The sequence below is a fragment of the Pelobates fuscus genome, chromosome 2 (genome assembly GCF_036172605.1).
Source record: "Pelobates fuscus isolate aPelFus1 chromosome 2, aPelFus1.pri, whole genome shotgun sequence".
Lineage (NCBI taxonomy): Eukaryota > Metazoa > Chordata > Amphibia > Anura > Pelobatidae > Pelobates > Pelobates fuscus.
This window is the reverse complement of record NC_086318.1, coordinates 296,305,604-296,324,973: the sequence shown is the minus strand read 5'-3', so window position 1 is coordinate 296,324,973 and position 19,370 is coordinate 296,305,604. Positions and strand designations below refer to the sequence as shown.

The following is a 19,370-nucleotide window of genomic DNA, read 5'->3' as shown; positions in this document are numbered from 1 at the left end:
AGTACTGCCCACAGGGTTTCGAAATACAACCAATCAATCCGTACAATACACACAGACACTCTCACACAAAATCCTCCCCTCTGCCTGTGATATGATTACTGAACACAATGGGTAATATAATTATCGCAGGCAGAGAAATAGTTTTTCCACATTATTCATAACTTTAAAAGTATGCATCACATTCACATTCACACTTACATTTTCCAAATCAGCATACTCCAAATACAGACATATGTCAAAATCATCCAAATTGGTTCAAAAGATAGATCGAAGTCCTTTGTGACCAATTGAAGCATGGCTTTTCGGCCCAAAACCAGTTCCACAGTGTCTTCTATCCTGGAGATAATTGAGAAGTAATCCAATTATCTCCAAGGACAGAGGCAAAACTCCATTAAGAACATGGCAGTAAAAAGACAGTAAAATACACAAGGTTACATTTATTACATCAAATACAGACATGCAACATATCCCTAGATAGCTTAGGTCTGAGCGCACATTATTACTGAATGGCGATCAGACCACACACATACAGTTCGATTGCCATGGAGCCAAAGTCTTTTATAACACGAATAGGCTCCATGGCATAGCTATCTGGGTTAAATGAGTTCATTCAGTAAATCCGAGAATCTACCGAACGCCAGGGCAGAAATACATGAATAGACCTTTCTGCATAGGAAAATAAAGTATTTAAAAGCCGGTCCATAGTCAAAAGGCAGCAGGCAGGCAACCAGGCTCCTCCAGTGCACAGTGGCGAGGTTGATTCCGCCACATACTATCATGAGCACCTAACACAAATTATATATATATATATATAAAACAAAAAAATACCGGCACTCCTGGGCTTTCCAAAGTATTATCATCTTTATTCAGAGAAAACCACATCAACGTTTCAGCTCCGCTTGGGAGCTTTCATCAGGATACTCATTTCACTTACAATGAAAAAGATTATATAGGACAAACAATTAAAAAAAATCCAGATAATTACTTACCCACAGATGTTCTCCATTCTCCTTTCCCGCCGGGTGCGTCCAGATAACCAGCGCGCTCGCCTAACACTTCCGGGTTCATAGTCGTATGACCCGGAAAGAATGAAATGCTATTGGATAGCCATGACATGTCGCTGAGGCAACCATAGACGCACACGTCCAATTGGCTGCCCCCGCATGTACTGGGGCTGATTAGGATCAAATCAAAGTTTCGTACGGAAAAATGTATTGTTGCAGTGAGGGTTGCCAGGCAACCAGGACGCTCCCAGGGGCTAAAGAAGAACGATACAGGCTGAATCATATACTGAAAAGGGACCACTAAGCATAGCTGAATACTAAATATAGAATGTGAAAATAAGTACAGTGTATTCTAATAGAGCAAATAGAGTACTGAACAGTCTAATGTAACTTGTGTCCTCGTAATTGTATAAAGAGTGGAGAATTAATTCCGCTGTATGTGTGACACAGTGTGTGCTGTGTGTGTATGTGTATATGTATATATATATATATATATATATATATATATATATATACAGTGATAATAATGAGGATGAAGTGAGGAATTAGCCAGTATGTATATTTAAAATAAGGGCTAATGAGCAAAAAAAAAAGGTGGAGAAATAATTATAATGTGAAAACCCATAAGAATAATAATAAACTAAACTAAAGCTAAGGAGTCCCCTGTACAGTAAAAAATAGAAAATAAAAAACGCCTGTAAATGAATCATCCGTGGACAAATATCTACATATAAATTTTAGTGTTTAAAAAAAGGAACAGACTGCATAAAAACCACAAAGTTACAAAATTACTAAAGATATCATCCCTCTCAATATAAGGACCTTGACTAACTTTCCATGCTACCATAAATGATTAATATCACTCTCTTTAAAGAGAGGATACTCTAAAAAAAATTTTTTACAGGAACACTGAAAATTAGTTTTTCTCATTCAGGCCTCTAGGTGACAAAGTTCCCAGCTGAAAAATCCAGAAGCACTACCTCTGTAGAAGCATTAGACCTCTATTCCCCCCTCGTACTGGAATGGGAACATGCTCAATAGCAATGCATCTTAATGTTGAGAGTTGATGTTTGGACTCTAAAAAATGTCTGGCCACTGGCTTGTCCGACTTGCCATCACGATAGGCAAGTCGGATGCTAGACCTGTGGCCCCTGATTCTCTCACAGAGTGCTGTCTCTGTTTTGCCTATATAGTTAAGTCCACAAGGACACGACAGTTTGTAGATGACAAAGTCTGTGCGGCAATGTATACGTTGGTGGATCTTGTACCTTCTGCCGGATTGTGGGTGTGTGAAGGTTTTGGAAGGGATGATGTGGCTGCAAGTCACACATCCCAAACACCTCACACACCCTGCATTTACGCTGCCTTTTTTCTTTGGACTGTAGCAATGTTGGAAATCCGTTTTGACTAATAAGTCCCTTAAATTCTTGTTACGTCGGTAACAGAGCATCGGCTTATGGCGAAAGATCTCGGGGAGAGATGGGTCTAGTTCCAGTGTATGCCAGTTGGTGCAAATGGCTGACGTAAACTCTGAGTTAGCTGTATTGTAGAGCATTGGAAAGATGGGACGGTGGTTCTTGTCTTTCACTGGTGTTTGCAAGGGGGAGGAGAAATATGTTTTTGCTCCAGATAAAGCTTTGTCCAATACTACCCATGGATAACCCCTAGACTGAAATTTTTCATACATCAGGAGTAGTTGTTCATCACACTGTTGACTAAGCAAATTATTTCTCATAACTCTCAAAAATTGGGAGTATGGTAGTGACTCTTTCAAGTGTCGAGGGTGGAAGCTGTCAAAGTGTAGAAGGGTATTCCGGTCCGTTGTTTTCGTGAAGTTATTTTAAATATACATACTGGCTATTTCCTCACTTCATCCTCATTATTATCACTGTATATATATATATATATATATATATATATATATATATATATATATATAGCACACACTGTGTCACACATACAGCACATGTAGTGGAATTAATTCTCCACTCTTTATACAATTACGAGGACACAAGTTACATTAGACTGTTCAGTACTCTATTTGCTCTATTAGAATACACTGTACTTATTTTCACATTCTATATTTAGTATTCAGCTATGCTTAGTGGTCCCTTTTCAGTATATGATTCAGCCTGTATCGTTCTTCTTTAGCCCCTGGGAGCGTCCTGGTTGCCTGGCAACCCTCACTGCAACAATACATTTTTCCGTACGAAACTTTGATTTGATCCTAATCAGCCCCAGTACATGCGGGGGCAGCCAATTGGACGTGTGCGTCTATGGTTGCCTCAGCGACATGTCATGGCTATCCAATAGCATTTCATTCTTTCCGGAGTTCCGGGTCATATGTCTATGAACCCGGAAGTGTTAGGTGAGCGCGCTGGTTACCTGGACGCACCCGGCGGGAAAGGAGAATGGAGAACATCTGTGGGTAAGTAATTATCTGTATTTTTTTTAATTGTTTGTCCTATATAAGCTTTTTCATTGTAAGTGAAATGAGTATCCTGATGAAAGCTCCCAAGCGGAGCTGAAACGTTGATGTGGTTTTCTCTGAATAAAGAAGATAATATTTTGGAAAGCCCAGGAGTGCCGGTATTTTTTATTTTTTTTGGTTGTATATAACCTAGCCCCCAGAGCACCGGGTATCTATTGACTTAAGGTTGGAGTGCAGGAGCTATATATATATAATCAGGTGATAAATATATATACAACCATGACTGGGGCATTCTGTGCTGAGGTATATAGCCATAGATCTCTTAAAAGATTTTAGATTGAATGAAGAATTGACTGTGTCCCTGAGGTTATTCCATAATTGCGGTGCTCTGTAGGAAAATGAGGATTGAGTCACTTTTTTTTTTTTTTTTTTTTGTATTGCGGTATGCTAAATATCGTGCTAGTACTGGATCGGAGATTATAGGAGGTGGGGACAGCTGGGGAGGGCATTCTGCTCCGGTAGGGAGGGAGCTTGCTAGAAAAGCTCTTATGCACAAGGCTGGAAAGATAAAGAATGCCTCTGGATTCCAGCGATAGTCAGGTTATCTCTTTTAACATGTCACAGTGGTGGGTAAAGTAATTACATTCTAGTAAAAAGCGGCAGAATGAATTAGATCACGCATTAAATTTATTAAGGTGGGTTTGCGATGCAGGTGCATAAACGATATCCCCATAATCCATGACTGGCATTAGCATTTGTTGAACTATCTGTTTCCTTATTGTAGGGCTTAGGCAGGGTTTGTTTCTGTGCAGGGGACCTAGTTTTGGTTAACGTTTTGAAGAGATTTTTTCAAAGTGAAGGCCAAAGGATAGATTGGGATCTAGCAGCATACCTAGATATTTAAAAGAACTGACTGCTGTCAGTGTGCTATTTGAATTTGTTCTGATACATAGTTGTTGATTTTGTAGCTTACGTAATTAAGGTGCAGTTCCAAAGATCATTATAATGGTTTTGTCAGTGTTTAGCAAGAGTTTGTTATCCGCTATCCACTTTTCTACCTCTGTGAATTTGGTTTGGAGCACAACCTCAAGCTGCGTTAGATTGGGTTTACTAGCATATAAGCGTAGATTACAGTGTCGTTGGCATACATGTGTACAGCTGAGGATTTGCAGACCTTAGGCAGATCATTTATAAATAATTTGAATAGTAGAGGGCTGAGTATGGCCACATATTGCAATTGGTCTGAAACATATGATTGATACCAGGTTAGCGTACAATCACCAATGCCTGAGTTTTTACGTTTTTGTAAATGAATGCCATGGTCTAGTGCAGGGATAGGCAACCTTCGGCACTCCAGATGTTGTGGACTGTATCCACCATAATGCTGGCAAAGCATCATGGGAGGTGTAGTCCAAAATATCTGGAGTGGCGGAGGTTGCCTATGCCTGGTCTACTGTGTCAAATGCCTTGGCAAAATCAAGGAAAATAGCTCCAGTTAAGTCTCCTTGTTCCATACAATTTGGATGTCATTGCAAACTTTTAAGAGGGCAGTTGAAGTTGAGTGATTTGGACAAAATCCTGATTGATCAGGGGTCAGATAATTTGATTGTTGATAATATTCACATAGTTGTGTGTGGACGCATTTTTCCAAGATTTTCAAAAATACTGGGAGCAATGATATTGAGCGAAAATTAGATACCAAAGTATTGTCACCTCTTTTTTATAGATGGGTACTACTTTTGCAGTCTTCTAAAGTTTGGGTATGTATCCTGACACCAGGGATTTATTGATAAGGGTAATGACTGGTTTAGTAATTGCTGAGCTTCAGCAACATTGCTGGGATTTGATCTGGTCCACACTGGTTTTTCATTTTTAAATTATTAAGATGTTTATTAACGACACTAACAGGCACAGGTCTAAAATCGAATTTCTCTATATGAGGATTTTGAAGATTTGGCAGGGCCTGATCTTTATTTGTGGTCTGAAAATGCGTGTCATTTGTTATCTTGGCAACAAGGGTGGTATCACATCCAATAAAATAATTATTAGACACATTTGCTACATCTAGAGGGTGTTGCAGTGTTTAGTTGTCCATTTTGACAGTGAAGGGTTGGGAGTGAACTGTAGGGGTTTGTATGCTATTTATGATTTTCTAAAAGTTTCTTGGGTTTGGTTATTGTTCAAAGGCATGATCGTTCGGGTGTGCTATGCTTGGGCCGAGTGGTTCTTATCTGCCGTCACTTTCTATGTTTCTTCCCTTTGTTGTCAAAGCTCCCCTTTTGTAGGATGGCACAGCATGCCTTTCGTCTGGAAGGGGTTAAACCAGTCTTTATAAACCTTTCCACACAGTACATATTCTCTAATGTACAATATAAGATAAATCCAGGATAAACTATTATTCATCGGGTGGGGGCTGGCAATTTTGACCTGGGAGCTAGTACAAATAAATTACCTTTCTATGTGCATAAAACTCATACAGGGTTATTCCGTAAGGTGAGCAATGTCAGGAACTCACAACGTATTAAACCAATATTTCAAATTTAAAGGGAGACTCCAGGCACCAAAACAACTAAATATAAATCAAGTTGTTATGGTGTTAGGAGTCCCCTGGAGGCCCTATTACCTGAATGAGTTAAACTATTCTCCAAAGGTTTAACCCATAAGTTGCCTCCAGTGGTGATGCCCACTACCCCACTGGCCCATCAGGGGAGCCGCTTTCCAAGCCAATTTAGTAAATGGGTAGTCACTGATTGGCTGAGAGTGTCCGCTAACTGTTCTCAGCCAATCTGCGGTGCGTCTGCTTGGTTTCACTCAGTACTTCCTTATTCTGAAGCCAGATGCTGCCAGAGAAAACCCATTTATAAACATAGCAGTTTCTATCTAGCTTGACCAGGCACCCATACCACTTCATTAAGCTGAAGTGGTCTTGGTGCCTATAGTGGTCCTTTAAGGATCCATCTTGTGGAGATGATATAGAGCTTACTGATTACTAAAGGCGGTTATTTTTTTTTAAATTGTGGTCCAGTGTACACAAAATTAGTGTAGCCTACACTTTACCAGCAGCAATACTGCCATCTAAACTAAATCAAGGAGTTCAACTATAGCAAAATGAGCCTGTAAAGTTTAACAAATGACAGTACAGAAAGTTATAAACAGAGTTTTATGATCAAGTTTATAATGTACTGAGTAACACTTTACTAAAGTATAAAGAAAAAGGGATACAACATAAAAATTGACGTATGTGGTTTTTAATCAGAAAGGTCCATTTAAAAAGATTATCAAGATCCAATGCTTTTTTGAGATTTTACCTGAAAATCCTAAAAAAATGTTTAAGATGAACCCCAAACCTAAGGTAGAAATGAGTGATATGATGATATCCTTTTTTTAAGTAAGGAAAAGGGGTTTATGGATGTGGTACATGTTTAGAATACTCACAATAAAATACTTTATCACCAGGTTTAAAAATCCTTATGATTTTATACAAATATGAGAATAAAAGCAAAGAGTTTCCCATTAAAGATTTAATTACTTGTCACTCACTTCACTAATGTTGTTTGTCTGTTAATATGCCCTTGTTGTTTGGGATATGTGTGTCATACAAAATTAACACTACCTATAAGAATAGAGGAACACACAAAAAAACTTTAAGAAAAAGGCCATCGTTTATCCCAACATTTTAAAATTGTACACAACAGTGACTCTGTTTTTGGGTATACAATTGTATTATAACTTAAATACACTAAAACCTTTTGGACTAAATATTTATTTTGAGCTGTACCAGTTTTTTTTTTTTTTTTTTAAAAACATATGCTGTACTTTTAAGTTCACAAGTTTTATTGATTACTTTGCCATGTCATACAGAAAAAGATTACTTCAAGTTATTGCTGCTAAAGGTGGTTCCACAAGCTACTGAATCATAGGGTGTACTTAGTTTTTTCACACATGATTTCTCCATTTTGGCTTTATTTTTGTTAAATAAATCATGACATAGTGTAAGATGTCATGTGTTGTTGTTGTTCATCTGAGGTTTTATTTACCTGATTTTAAGAACTGGTAAGGAACAGATGATTGTTATTATATCCTGATATGTAAAGCCATAGAATTCAAAGAGCGTGTACTTTATTTTTCCCGTAACTGTATACCTTGAATTACCTAAAGGTGTCCATACTACCATTGCTACCTTATCAATGTTTATTTATGCCACAACATTAAACTTGTCTCTTGCACTTTTTTTCCGATTGTGCATTATGAGTCAAAAAGCGATATATTTTTTTCCGTTAATTTCCCTAACTCAGTATGATTATTTTGGCTGGGGACCTGCATTCCCATGGAGATGGATGCATAACATTGACTATTTTAATACTTAGAGAATAGGAAATGAAGGCGAAATCACCTCGTACCAAGACGGGTCGTTCTCCTTCAAACCACCCCAAAAAATAAACGTCTATAGAAAATAAATAAATTTTATTAGGAGTAACAGTATAAAAAAACAGCCTAAGGACTCATCAAGAGAATCAGGCCTATTGTCTGCTAAGTGTATCAGTCAACCACAGATATTACAATATAAACTTAGGCAGAGTTAGTGCCAAAAGTGGTAAAAAGAGTATGAACCACTACTAAGTATGGCACTCTAAACGTAAGTTAAGTAAAGCTACATGCTAAGAAAGATAATTGTAATGTGGACTCAACTATGCAGGAGGCCAAAGATTTACCAGATTACTAGCCTAAAATAAAAGGTTTTGTATAAATCAATCACTTAGGACCTATGTACAGTTATAGTTATAATAACATGTCGCTATTTAAATGTAGCAGTTTAAGCAAATAGATACTTCGGAGTGATGCTTACAGTACCGACCAAACCTTGTATGGGGTCAGAAATGGCTAGCACATAATAGAAATCGAAAGGATAGAGGAGATTGTATAGTAGAAGAGGAAAAATTTAAGGATAAATCCAAATATACAGGGACTAAATAAGTCTATCTACTAATAGCTCTGTATACCAAAAGCTCAGCTATCCCAACGTAAAGCCAAGCCCAGTTACCTCAAATCACCCCAGAAGGCTCACCCCCAAAAGAAAAAAGGCTGTAATCAGCTGGAGAGTTCTGTTAAACTATTGGTAAAGTAAAATCAAATCAAAATTGAAGATTACATCGGGTAAAGGAGCCCGACGCGCGTTTCGGCGGACTGACCGCCTTTCTCAAGGGCTAGATGGGATGTATCAATTAGACCAGCTCCCCTCCCTCCATTTAAATACCTCTCGTAATTCCCATCAGCTGTACGTAATTCGCGCGTGTGCGCCAGCTGGAAATGACGTCCGCACATGCGCGCGAACTTGGAGTGTAAAAATGCTCCAACGGTAGAATTCACGCATGCGTGTAGACTTGACGTCCGCGCATGCGCACGGACTTAAGTATGGAGATCATCTCTCCATTGCGCCTGCCTCATCGCCCTGCTCGCGCATGCGCGCAGATTGAGAGTAAGGTCCGCGCATGTGTGTGAACTTAGAATATCACAATATTCCGAAGGACGCCGTATGCGCTTTCGCATGCGCACGGACTTAAAAATTACAAAGTTGCAAACTGGACTTTAAAGTGTACAGACACTTTACAATATGCGCGCGCATGTCGGGAGCAAGAGAAACAGCGCAAAAAAGTGGCGCCAGGCAGTACATCGAGTGGCATACTATAGAGTGACAAGTATATAGAAGTACAGTGGCACAAAGCGGCACATGAAGTGGCGTGAAATGGTACACATAGTAAAAGATAAATTGGTACCTTAAACTTTATACCTATAGGTTGACAGTCCCACAAAATTCTTGGTATATCTGGGCAAAAAATAATAATAATTGCCCTGACCAGGGGAGATCAAGGTGTCAAAGTGCCGTGTAATGTGGATAGAGGAAGAGAGGAGAGGTAGAGAGAGGGAGAGAGAGAGGAAAAGTTGTTTTGGATTATATTTAAACCATATACATAACTTAAAAAACAATAAAATATATAAATTATAGACAAAACAAGAGTGGTAAATAATAGAAACTTTTCAATGATGCTGGTGATGACACACTATGTACAGTGAGGATGCTGAGGGTACAACCGAGATGTTATATTTATTTATATATATATATATATATGTTACTCAATACCATGGGTTGGTTATATGAAGGGGGCAAAGGAAAAGCCCTCGTTCAAGCCCAGAGGTTGAAGCGTTTTGAGTTCATATATCCATCCCGATTCCCTCTGTCTGAGTGTTTTGTCAAAGTCTCCATGTCTGGGAGTCCTTTTAACTAGTTCCAGCCCGCAAAACCTAAGGTTATTAGAGTCCCCCTGGTGAGATTCCCTCAGGTGTCTTGAGATAGGCGTCTCGAGACGATTCCTAGGGGATCTCACATGTTCCATGATCCTGTCTTTGAATGCCCTAAATGTTTTCCCCACATACTTCTGTCCGCATGTACACGAAAGTAGGTACACCAGGCCCTTTGTATTACAGTTGAAAAAACTTTTTACTTTAAAGGAGCCCAGTCCTTGACTATCGCTGACAGTCTTAGAGTTTTTGAGGATAAACTTACAGGCAACACATTTACCACAGCCATATGTGCCCGTCGGGGGGGGGGGTACCCAACCAGGTGGCCCGTGGTTGTGGTTTGACAGAGAAATGGCTAGGTACCAACAAGTCACGAATATTCCTTCCCCTCCTAGCTGTGATATCTACATGTGGGCTGAGAGCCCCCTTTAGATGTGTATCGTTTAGTAGGATAGGCCAGAACCTCTCTAGTGACTTTCGTACTTCTGGCCACCCCAAATCGAATGTAGCGATCATCCGGATGTTTCCTGCGTCTCTATTTGTCTTTTTTGGGGAGTCACATAATAGGTCCCCCCTCTCAGTTTGTAATGCCCTCTTGTAGGCTCTTTTTAAACAGCGGTTCGGATAACCCTTCTCTTTAAAATATTGTCGAAGTTGTTTAGCTTTTATAATAAAATCGTGGATGTCACTGCAATTTCTCCGAAGTCGGAGGTATTGTCCCACCGGTATACCCTCCTTGAGGGGTCGGGGGTGGTGACTAGTCCAATGCAAGAGAGAGTTAGTTGCTGTGGATTTTCTGAATAGTGTAGAATGGAATGTACCATCTTCACTGATACTGATGGTCACATCCAGAAAATTGAGGGAGCGTCCTCCAAATTCGGACGTAAAGCGAAGGTTTTCGTCATTACAGTTGAGTAGTCCTACCATATCTACAAAATCCTGGGGGGTGCCCTGCCAGACAATCAGAATGTCATCAATATAGCGACCCCACCATAGGATTTTGGGTAGGTATTCACTCAGCATATCCGAATTACGGATCTGATATTCCCACCAGCCCAGGTGGAGGTTCGCATATGAGGGGGCACAAGCCGTCCCCAAAGCAGTTCCCCTCACCTGGTGGTTTTTCAACTGTAATACAAAGGGCCTGGTGTACCTACTTTCGTGTACATGCGGACAGAAGTATGTGGGGAAAACATTTAGGGCATTCAAAGACAGGATCATGGAACATGTGAGATCCCCTAGGAATCGTCTCGAGACGCCTATCTCAAGACACCTGAGGGAATCTCACCAGGGGGACTCTAATAACCTTAGGTTTTGCGGGCTGGAACTAGTTAAAAGGACTCCCAGACATGGAGACTTTGACAAAACACTCAGACAGAGGGAATCGAGATGGATATATGAACTCAAAACGCTTCAACCTCTGGGCTTGAACGAGGGCTTTTCCTTTGCCCCCTTCATATAACCAACCCATGGTATTGAGTAACATATATATATATATATATATATATATATATATATATATATATATATATATATATATATATATAAAAATAAATATAACATCTCAGTTGTACCCTCAGCATCCTCACTGTACATAGTGTGTCATCACCAGCATCATTGAAAAGTTTCTATTATTTACCACTCTTGTTTTGTCTATAATTTATATATTTTATTGTTTTTTAAGTTATGTATATGGTTTAAATATAATCCAAAACAACTTTTCCTCTCTCCCTCTCTCTACCTCTCCTCTCTTCCTCTATCCACGTTACACGGCACTTTGACACCTTGATCTCCCCTGGTCAGGGCAATTATTATTTTTTGCCCAGATATACCAAGAATTTTGTGGGACTGTCAACCTATAGGTATAAAGTTTAAGGTACCAATTTATCTTTTACTATGTGTACCATTTCACGCCACTTCATGTGCCGCTTTGTGCCACTGTACTTCTATATACTTGTCACTCTATAGTATGCCACTCGATGTACTGCCTGGCGCCACTTTTTTGCGCTGTTTCTCTTGCTCCCGACATGCGCGCGCATATTGTAAAGTGTCTGTACACTTTAAAGTCCAGTTTGCAACTTTGTAATTTTTAAGTCCGTGCGCATGCGCAAGCGCATGCGCATACGGCGTCCTTCGGAATATTGTGATATTCTAAGTTCACACACTTGCGCGGACCTTACTCTCAATCCGCGCGCATGTGCGAGCAGGGCGATGAGGCAGGCGCAATGGAGAGATGATCTCCATACTTAAGTCCGTGCGCATGCGCGGACGTCAAGTCTACACGCATGCGTGAATTCTACCGTTGGAGCATTTTTACACTCCAAGTTCACGCGCATGTGCGGACGTCATTTCCAGCTGGCGCACACGCGCGAATTACGTACAGCTGATGGGAATTACGAGAGGTATTTAAATGGAGGGAGGGGAGCTGGTCTAATTGATACATCCCATCTAGCCCTTGAGAAAGGCGGTCAGTCTCCAGAAACGCGCGTCGGGCTCCTTTACCCGATGTAATCTTCAATTTTGATTTGATTTTACTTTACCAATAGTTTAACAGAACTCTCCAGCTGATTACAGCCTTTTTTCTTTTGGGGGTGAGCCTTCTGGGGTGATTTGAGGTAACTGGGCTTGGCTTTACGTTGGGATAGCTGAGCTTTTGGTATACAGAGCTATTAGTAGATAGACTTATTTAGTCCCTGTATATTTGGATTTATCCTTAAATTTTTCCTCTTCTACTATACAATCTCCTCTATCCTTTCGATTTCTATTATGTGCTAGCCAATTCTGACCCCATACAAGGTTTGGTCGGTACTGTAAGCATCACTCCGAAATATCTATTTGCTTAAACTGCTACATTTAAATAGCGACATGTTATTATAACTATAATTGTACATAGGTCCTAAGTGATTGATTTATACAAAACCTTTTATTTTAGGCTAGTAATCTGGTAAATCTTTGGCCTCCTGCATAGTCGAGTCCACATTACAATTATCTTTCTTAGCATGTAGCTTTACTTAACTTAAGTTTAGAGTGCCATACTTAGTAGTGGTTCATACTCTTTTTACCACTTTTGGCACTAACTCTGCCTAAGTTTATATTGTAATATCTGTGGTTGACTGATACACTTAGCAGACAATAGGCCTGATTCTCTTGATGAGTCCTTAAGCTATCTGTTTTTTTATACTGTTACTCCTAATAAAATTTATTTATTTTCTATAGACGTTTATTTTTTGGGGTGGTTTGAAGGAGAACGACCCGTCTTGGTACGAGGTGATTTCGCCTTCATTTACTATTCTCTATATATTTTGCGCTTTATGCAGGGTTATGCCCGTGTTGCCACCCCTATAACCCATCCTTCTTTGTACCCCCTGCTAGTTTTCTAGCTAGGGAACACTGTTATTCTTACTATTTTAATACTGCCTACAGCTGGTGAAAGGAAGTTACTTTCCCGAAACTGCGAGTAAGGACATACAGACCTAAGAGGTGCACATTGGATGAATTGTTCCCTGTGACCCCTACAGAGAGCTGGGTATGCATATCTGAAAGAAGATGGATACTGGGGACAGAATAAGGCTGACTGAGGAAACTTTTATAGCATTTTGGCAGGGAATTTTGTTGGACTTTTACAATTCTATACTTTTAGCTGATTGCTATTTTAACTTCAATAAAAATTGTATTATCACTCTTGTGGTCTATCTACATCGATTCCAATTTGCTGTTTAGGGAAGTGCCACCCCAGAATTTGACACTATGCTTTTAAAAATCAGAACCAGGGATATTTGGAGCTCTGAACAAGGTGAGCTTACGATGTATTCTCATCTGTGTCACCATTTTTTTTCATATTACACAATTGGTCTCCCTTTGGTATCTTACACTTCCTTTGAGGTCCGGGATGAACTTCAGAAAGAAAGGTGTGGTGCTGCCAAAAATGCTCAAGTGTGCATAAGATTGAGACACACATATAGGCTCTAATCAATGTGAGTGGATCGAAACCAATGAGATTTGCTGCATTTATATTACCATCCACCATATTTTCTATACTTGGTGAAATAGTCACTTAATTGCAATGGGCAAGATAATTCTATTGTTTTTAGATTGCTCCACTTCATTCTTAAAGGTGTTTTGTTCACTTACAAGATAATTTTACATAATGACAGTACTACTGCTCATTAAATACGTTATGGACTCCTGTTTCCTATATACAGTCCACTAATCACTCTAGAGATACCTTGGCTACACATCACCAACAGCCTACTTAACTATCTTTAAGACTAGGCCAGGTCCTGCCTATGCTTTCAACAATAAAGCAATTTTCCCCTAAACCCAAATATCCTTAACTAGCAACCTGGAGGAATGGAACCTAAACTAACATACCATTGTGACAGTGAAACCAGAGTGATAAAAAAAAAAAAAGGATATTCCCAGCATGTGTTTCAGTATCTTTTTAGAGTGAGTAGCTAGTATATATTTTGCAAGAACTTTTTTTTAGCTATAGGAGACAGGACCACGTTATTTAATGTGCAGCAGTATTGTTTGGTTACAGCCTCCTTTCGAAAAAGGAAAATTAAAAAAAACAAAATGACAAACCGGGTAAAATGAACATAAAGTCCTGCTCAAACAAGCATTTTTTTTTTTTTTTTTTTTTTTAATTTTCTTCCTCAATCTCTGCAGTTAGAGCATAGGGGCATGCCTTTAGCTGCCTTGATGCTTACAACATAGCGCATTCATTGTGTAGGATATCTTAGTCTATACCTCCTGTGTTAATGGTTCATATCTGTTTTAAATATTGTACCATCCAAATGCCAGAAATATAAATTATTGATATTGAGTTTGTAGTTGTTTGTTTGGAAAATGTTTCTAAAGTAATGGGAGTTTTTTTTGTTTTGTACAGGAAAGTTTTGGCACATCACCGACTTACATTTGGACTTTTCATATCACATCACTGGTGATCATACCAAAGTATGCTTATCATCTAAAGGTGCAAATGCATCAAATCCAGGAATTTTTGGAGATTTCCTTTGTGATTCTCCTTATCAACTCATCTTATCAGCAATTCAGAACATAAAAGACTCTGAGCAAAAAGCCGACTTCATGATATGGACTGGGTAAGCCTATGAATACTTTTAATAAAGATTAAAAACACATTTCATTGTCAAAGATTCTTTAGCACATCCTATGTTACTGCCACACACTGAATAAATAATGAAGAATGCATCACCACAGCCCTGCACTTTTCAGTATTTTCCTATTATCAATGGCCCTGTTCAATGGAACCTCTCTGACTTCCCTGGATTTTTTTATGTTTATCTTTGTAGTCCCCATACTGTTTAACCTGCAAATTGACTCCTCATCTTCCCTGAAAATCATTGTTATAAGCTCTGTTAAATGACCATTAATGTTATTCAATGGTGTAAATTCCATAATAAATGGGCCTGGCAGTTATCTATCAAGCTCCAACGATTCCAGAGGGCTGTACAATAGGTAGACTAACACATAATTGCAACGAGACAAGTTGGAAATGCAGGAACAAACGGTGCTGAAACATGCCTACTTTTTAAGGGAAGTGGGGTAAAATGACACAAGAGGCAAGATATGGGTGAAAAATAGGTTGCCAGAGAGTCTACAATAATGTCTTTGTTTTTTAGATGACACCGTTGCAGGAAAGGAACCAAGCTGTGTTAGTAAGGTGTAGGGAGGGAAAGCTATTTCATTGATAGGACTTCTTGAAGTGCGTTTTCTGTGGGCTGTGGGGGTGTGTTTTTTTTTTTTATTATTGTTAATTTACTTAATAGAAATGGAGACTGGCAAGGTAATTCACTAAAGTTAAAATGAGAATTTAAAGACATTTTCAAACTTAAAGGGACACTCCATTGCCCAAATACAAAATAAATACCACTGTTTAGTAGATATACTCTGCTTGTCTGCTGAGTTTGCAAGCCCTCCTCTTCTAACCCTGCCCAGACTTTATATGACTGTTCAGTCACATGCAGCTCAATGATCAGTCTTTGCAAGGCAGGTGCTCTGAGCATTTAGATAGAGAAGAGACTGGAATGGGTTAACTAAAAAAAAGCGCTCCCAAGTACAGTCTCTGTACCCTGAATGTGGCTGCTCTGCTAGTCCAAAGCAATAAGTTGCTAATCATAGAGCATATACAGAACTAAATTAATAATAAATCTTTATTGATCCCTCTTAGGGAGAAGAAAAACCAAAAACTCAATTGTAGCCCACTGCTCCGCTAGTGTAAAGCGATAAGTAGCTAATCATAGAGCATAAATATTGAATTAATGGTAATCTTCAGTTTTTCCTTCTCCCTAAGAGGCATCAATAAACCAAAAACTCACAATTATAGCCCAATGGCCAGTGTAGAAACTATATACAGTGATATTAACAAAAATATATAAAAAGGTACACCCGTTAATCTGCAATATATGCAATAATCACGCCGTGTATATGGTGGCCACAATAAGATTTAATCTTATTGTGGCCACCATATACACGGCGTGATTACTACATATATATATATCCCTAAGAGGGATCAATAAAGATTTATTATTATTTTAGTTCTGTATATGCTCTATGATTAGCAACTTATTGCTTTGGACTAGCAGAGCAGCCACATTCAGGATACAGAGACTTGGGAGCACTTTTTTTTTAGTTAACCCATTCCAGTCTCTTCTCTATCTATAATTAATTACTTTGGGTTACGCCCTAAATACCCTTCGACCATCACTTCCTCGGTGGGCGATCATTCTAATCATTCACTGCGGTTGTATATTAATGCTCTGAGCATTTGCTGCCTCTTGAGTTTAGTGCAAATAAGCTAACCAAACCAGAAAGTAACAGGGCCTGTTTTCTGTTTGAAAAGCCATAGGGTGTAACAAGTATAATTTATAAAAGTGTACATTTTTATTGAAATCTGCACTATTTCAAAATGAAAAAAGAGGACACACTGTTCACACATAAAGTTTTTCAGCAAGGTAAAGTGCTTTTTTGGGCCTATTTTAAGGTCAAAATAGCCAAACTGGAAAAAAACCGCTATGCTTCCAGTTCAGCCACTCTGGCCTTGAATTTAAAATTGACATTGAATTCTTATTTAGTAAATACCCTTGCCAGTCAGGGTCTAATAGAACGGAGAAGAGAGTTCCATAGAAACAGGGGCGGACTGACAACTCACAAGGCCCTCGGGCAATAGGAGACCAATGGCCCCCTTCTGGTGCAAAGTTTTTTTCCCCTGTGTTTGCTGGTGACATCACAAGCAGCATCCCCCACATTTGTTTTCAATCATACCCATACAAGTAGCCTGCAAACGTTTCTAGGCGACTTGTGGGGTTCAGTGTGTGGGATGCTGCTTGTGATGTGTTGTGTTGTGTAAAATTTTTGCCTTTTACCTATTGTTCTGCACTGCAGAATATGTTTGTGCTACATAGATGGTTGTAATTATGATGTGTGAGAGTGTTTGTGTAAGGAGGCTGTATGCAGTATTGCAATGGTAGGAATGCTGCTTGTGATAACTGTAGGGAGGCTTTGTGTAGGGAGGCTGCATGTTGTTTTCCATGTGTGGGGATGCTGTTTGTGGGATTGTGTGCATACAGTGAGGCTTCTGGTGATTTTAAGTGTGTGAATGAGTCTGTTTGCAGTGTAGTATGTGAGTTGAGACAGCTGGTTGTGTTGCAGTGTGTGTGGTAGGGGCTGTAGTAGGCGTCTGGGGTTTACTAGGGCTGTAATGTGTGTTTGTATGGATAATACATATTAAAGGGACTCTCCAGTGCCAAGAAAACAAACGGTTTTCCTGGCACTGCAGGTCCCCTCTCCCTCCCACCCCCAAACCCCTTCAGTGACTTACCTGTATCCAGCGCCGATGTCCCTCGGCTCCTGGTCAGGATCTGCCCATCCGGCGAGGGAGACCTATTGAGCATGCGCGGCCGGGGAGACCTAATGCGCATGCGTGGCAATGCCGCACACGCACATTAAACCCTCCCCCATAGGATTGAATGCTTTCAAATGGGGATTTCAGCAATGCTGGAGGTCCTCACATAGCGTGAGGACGTCCAGCGATGTTATAGCACACTTTTCGTGTTCTATGAACACGGAAGTGTCCTCTAGTGGCTGAGGACTTAACCCTTTAAGGTAAATATTGCAGTTTATGAAAACTGCAATAATTACACTTGCAGGGTTAAGGGTAGTGGGAGTTGGCAACCAGACCACTCCAATGGGCAGAAGTGGTCTGGGTGCCTGGAGTGTCCCTTTAAGGCTGTATGTGTGGATAGTAGCTGCAGTGTGTGCGTGTGGGGATATGGACTCTAGTAGGTGCAGGGGGGCATAGGGACCGTAGTAGGTGCATGGGGAGATAGTGGCTGTAGAGAATGGAAGAGTGATAGGTGGTATACTGGGTGCAGGAAGGTATAGGGGCTGTAGTGGGTCCAGTGAGGGCTGTGATGGGTGTAGGGATGGATAGGGGTTGAGGTGGGTGAATGGGGCATTAGGGCTGAGGTGGGCATAGGGCCCAGGTGGGAGCTAAGGGAGATGGGGGCTGAGGTGAGTGAAGGTGGAGGGGGATGGGTGCTGAGGTGGAGGGGGGCTTGGGAGATGAGATGGGTGCTAAGGTTGATCGGGGCTGAGGTGAGTGAAGCAGGAGATGGGTGCTGAAGTGGGTGGAGGGGGGCATGGGGCTAAGGGAGGTGGGTGCTGAGTTGGAGAGGGGCATAGGGCTGAAGTGGGTGCTGAGGTGGAGGGGCATGGGAGATGAAGTGGGCACTGATGTGAGTTAAGGGGGAGATGGGTGCTGAGGTGGAGGGGGCAAGTGAGATGAGGTGGGTGGAGGGGGCATGGGGCTGATGTGGAGGAGGCATGAGAGATGAAGTGGGTGCTGAGGTGGGTGGAGGGGGCATGGGGCTGATGTGGAGGAGGCATGGGAGATGAAATGGGTGCTGAGGTGGGTGGAGGGGGCATGGGGCTGATGTGGAGGGGGCATGGGAGATGAAATGGGTGCTGAGGTGGGTGGAGGGGGCATGGGGCTGAGGTGGAGGGGGCATGGGAGATGAAGTGGGTGGAGGGGGAGATGGGAGATGAAGTGGGTGCTGTGGTGGGTGGAGAGGGAGATGGGTGATGAAGTGGGTGCTGTGGTGGGTGGAGGGGGAGATGGGAGATTTACATACCTGCTGATTGTGCCAGGCTGCTCACTCAGTATATTCTGCAGGAGGAGAGGAGGAGGCAGGAAGTGATGTCACTTCCCCTCTCCTGGGCTCCGCCTCCTCCCCTCACACGCTCCGCACAGAGAGGATGGAGGAGACCTGGCAAGAGCAGTTTTGCTGCCAGGTCTCATGAGGTGAGGGGACACATATCATGTTAAATTGTGCCTCTCTGGCTGGGGAGATCTCTGAACTCCCCAGCCAGAGCGAGTATGACTGTTCAGGCAGCCGGGCCCCTGACTGCCTCGGGCCCCTGACTGCCTCGGGCCCTTGACTGCCTCGGGCCCTTGGTCCATGACCGATCTGCCCGAGTGGTCAGTCCGCCCCTGCATAGAAATGGTACAGCCCTAGAGATGTTTTAAAAGAGAGTCACATGTGAGAGAACAAAGAGAGGACAGGGGCAGTTCTGCATAGCCTAGATATAGATCTGACTGTAGCAAAGCAATCTGGAAG

General features: G+C 41.0%; 1 protein-coding gene across 1 annotated transcript in view; it reads left to right on the top strand.

Annotated features, from left to right (window-relative positions):
* SMPDL3A (sphingomyelin phosphodiesterase acid like 3A) overlaps positions 1-19,370 on the top strand; it is a 64,373-nt gene that overhangs the window by 7,747 nt on the left and 37,256 nt on the right. Inside the window, exon 2 of the mRNA XM_063443459.1 lies at positions 14,621-14,834. Coding sequence (XP_063299529.1) covers positions 14,621-14,834 — 214 coding nt within the window. The remainder of the gene's footprint in view (positions 1-14,620; positions 14,835-19,370) is intronic.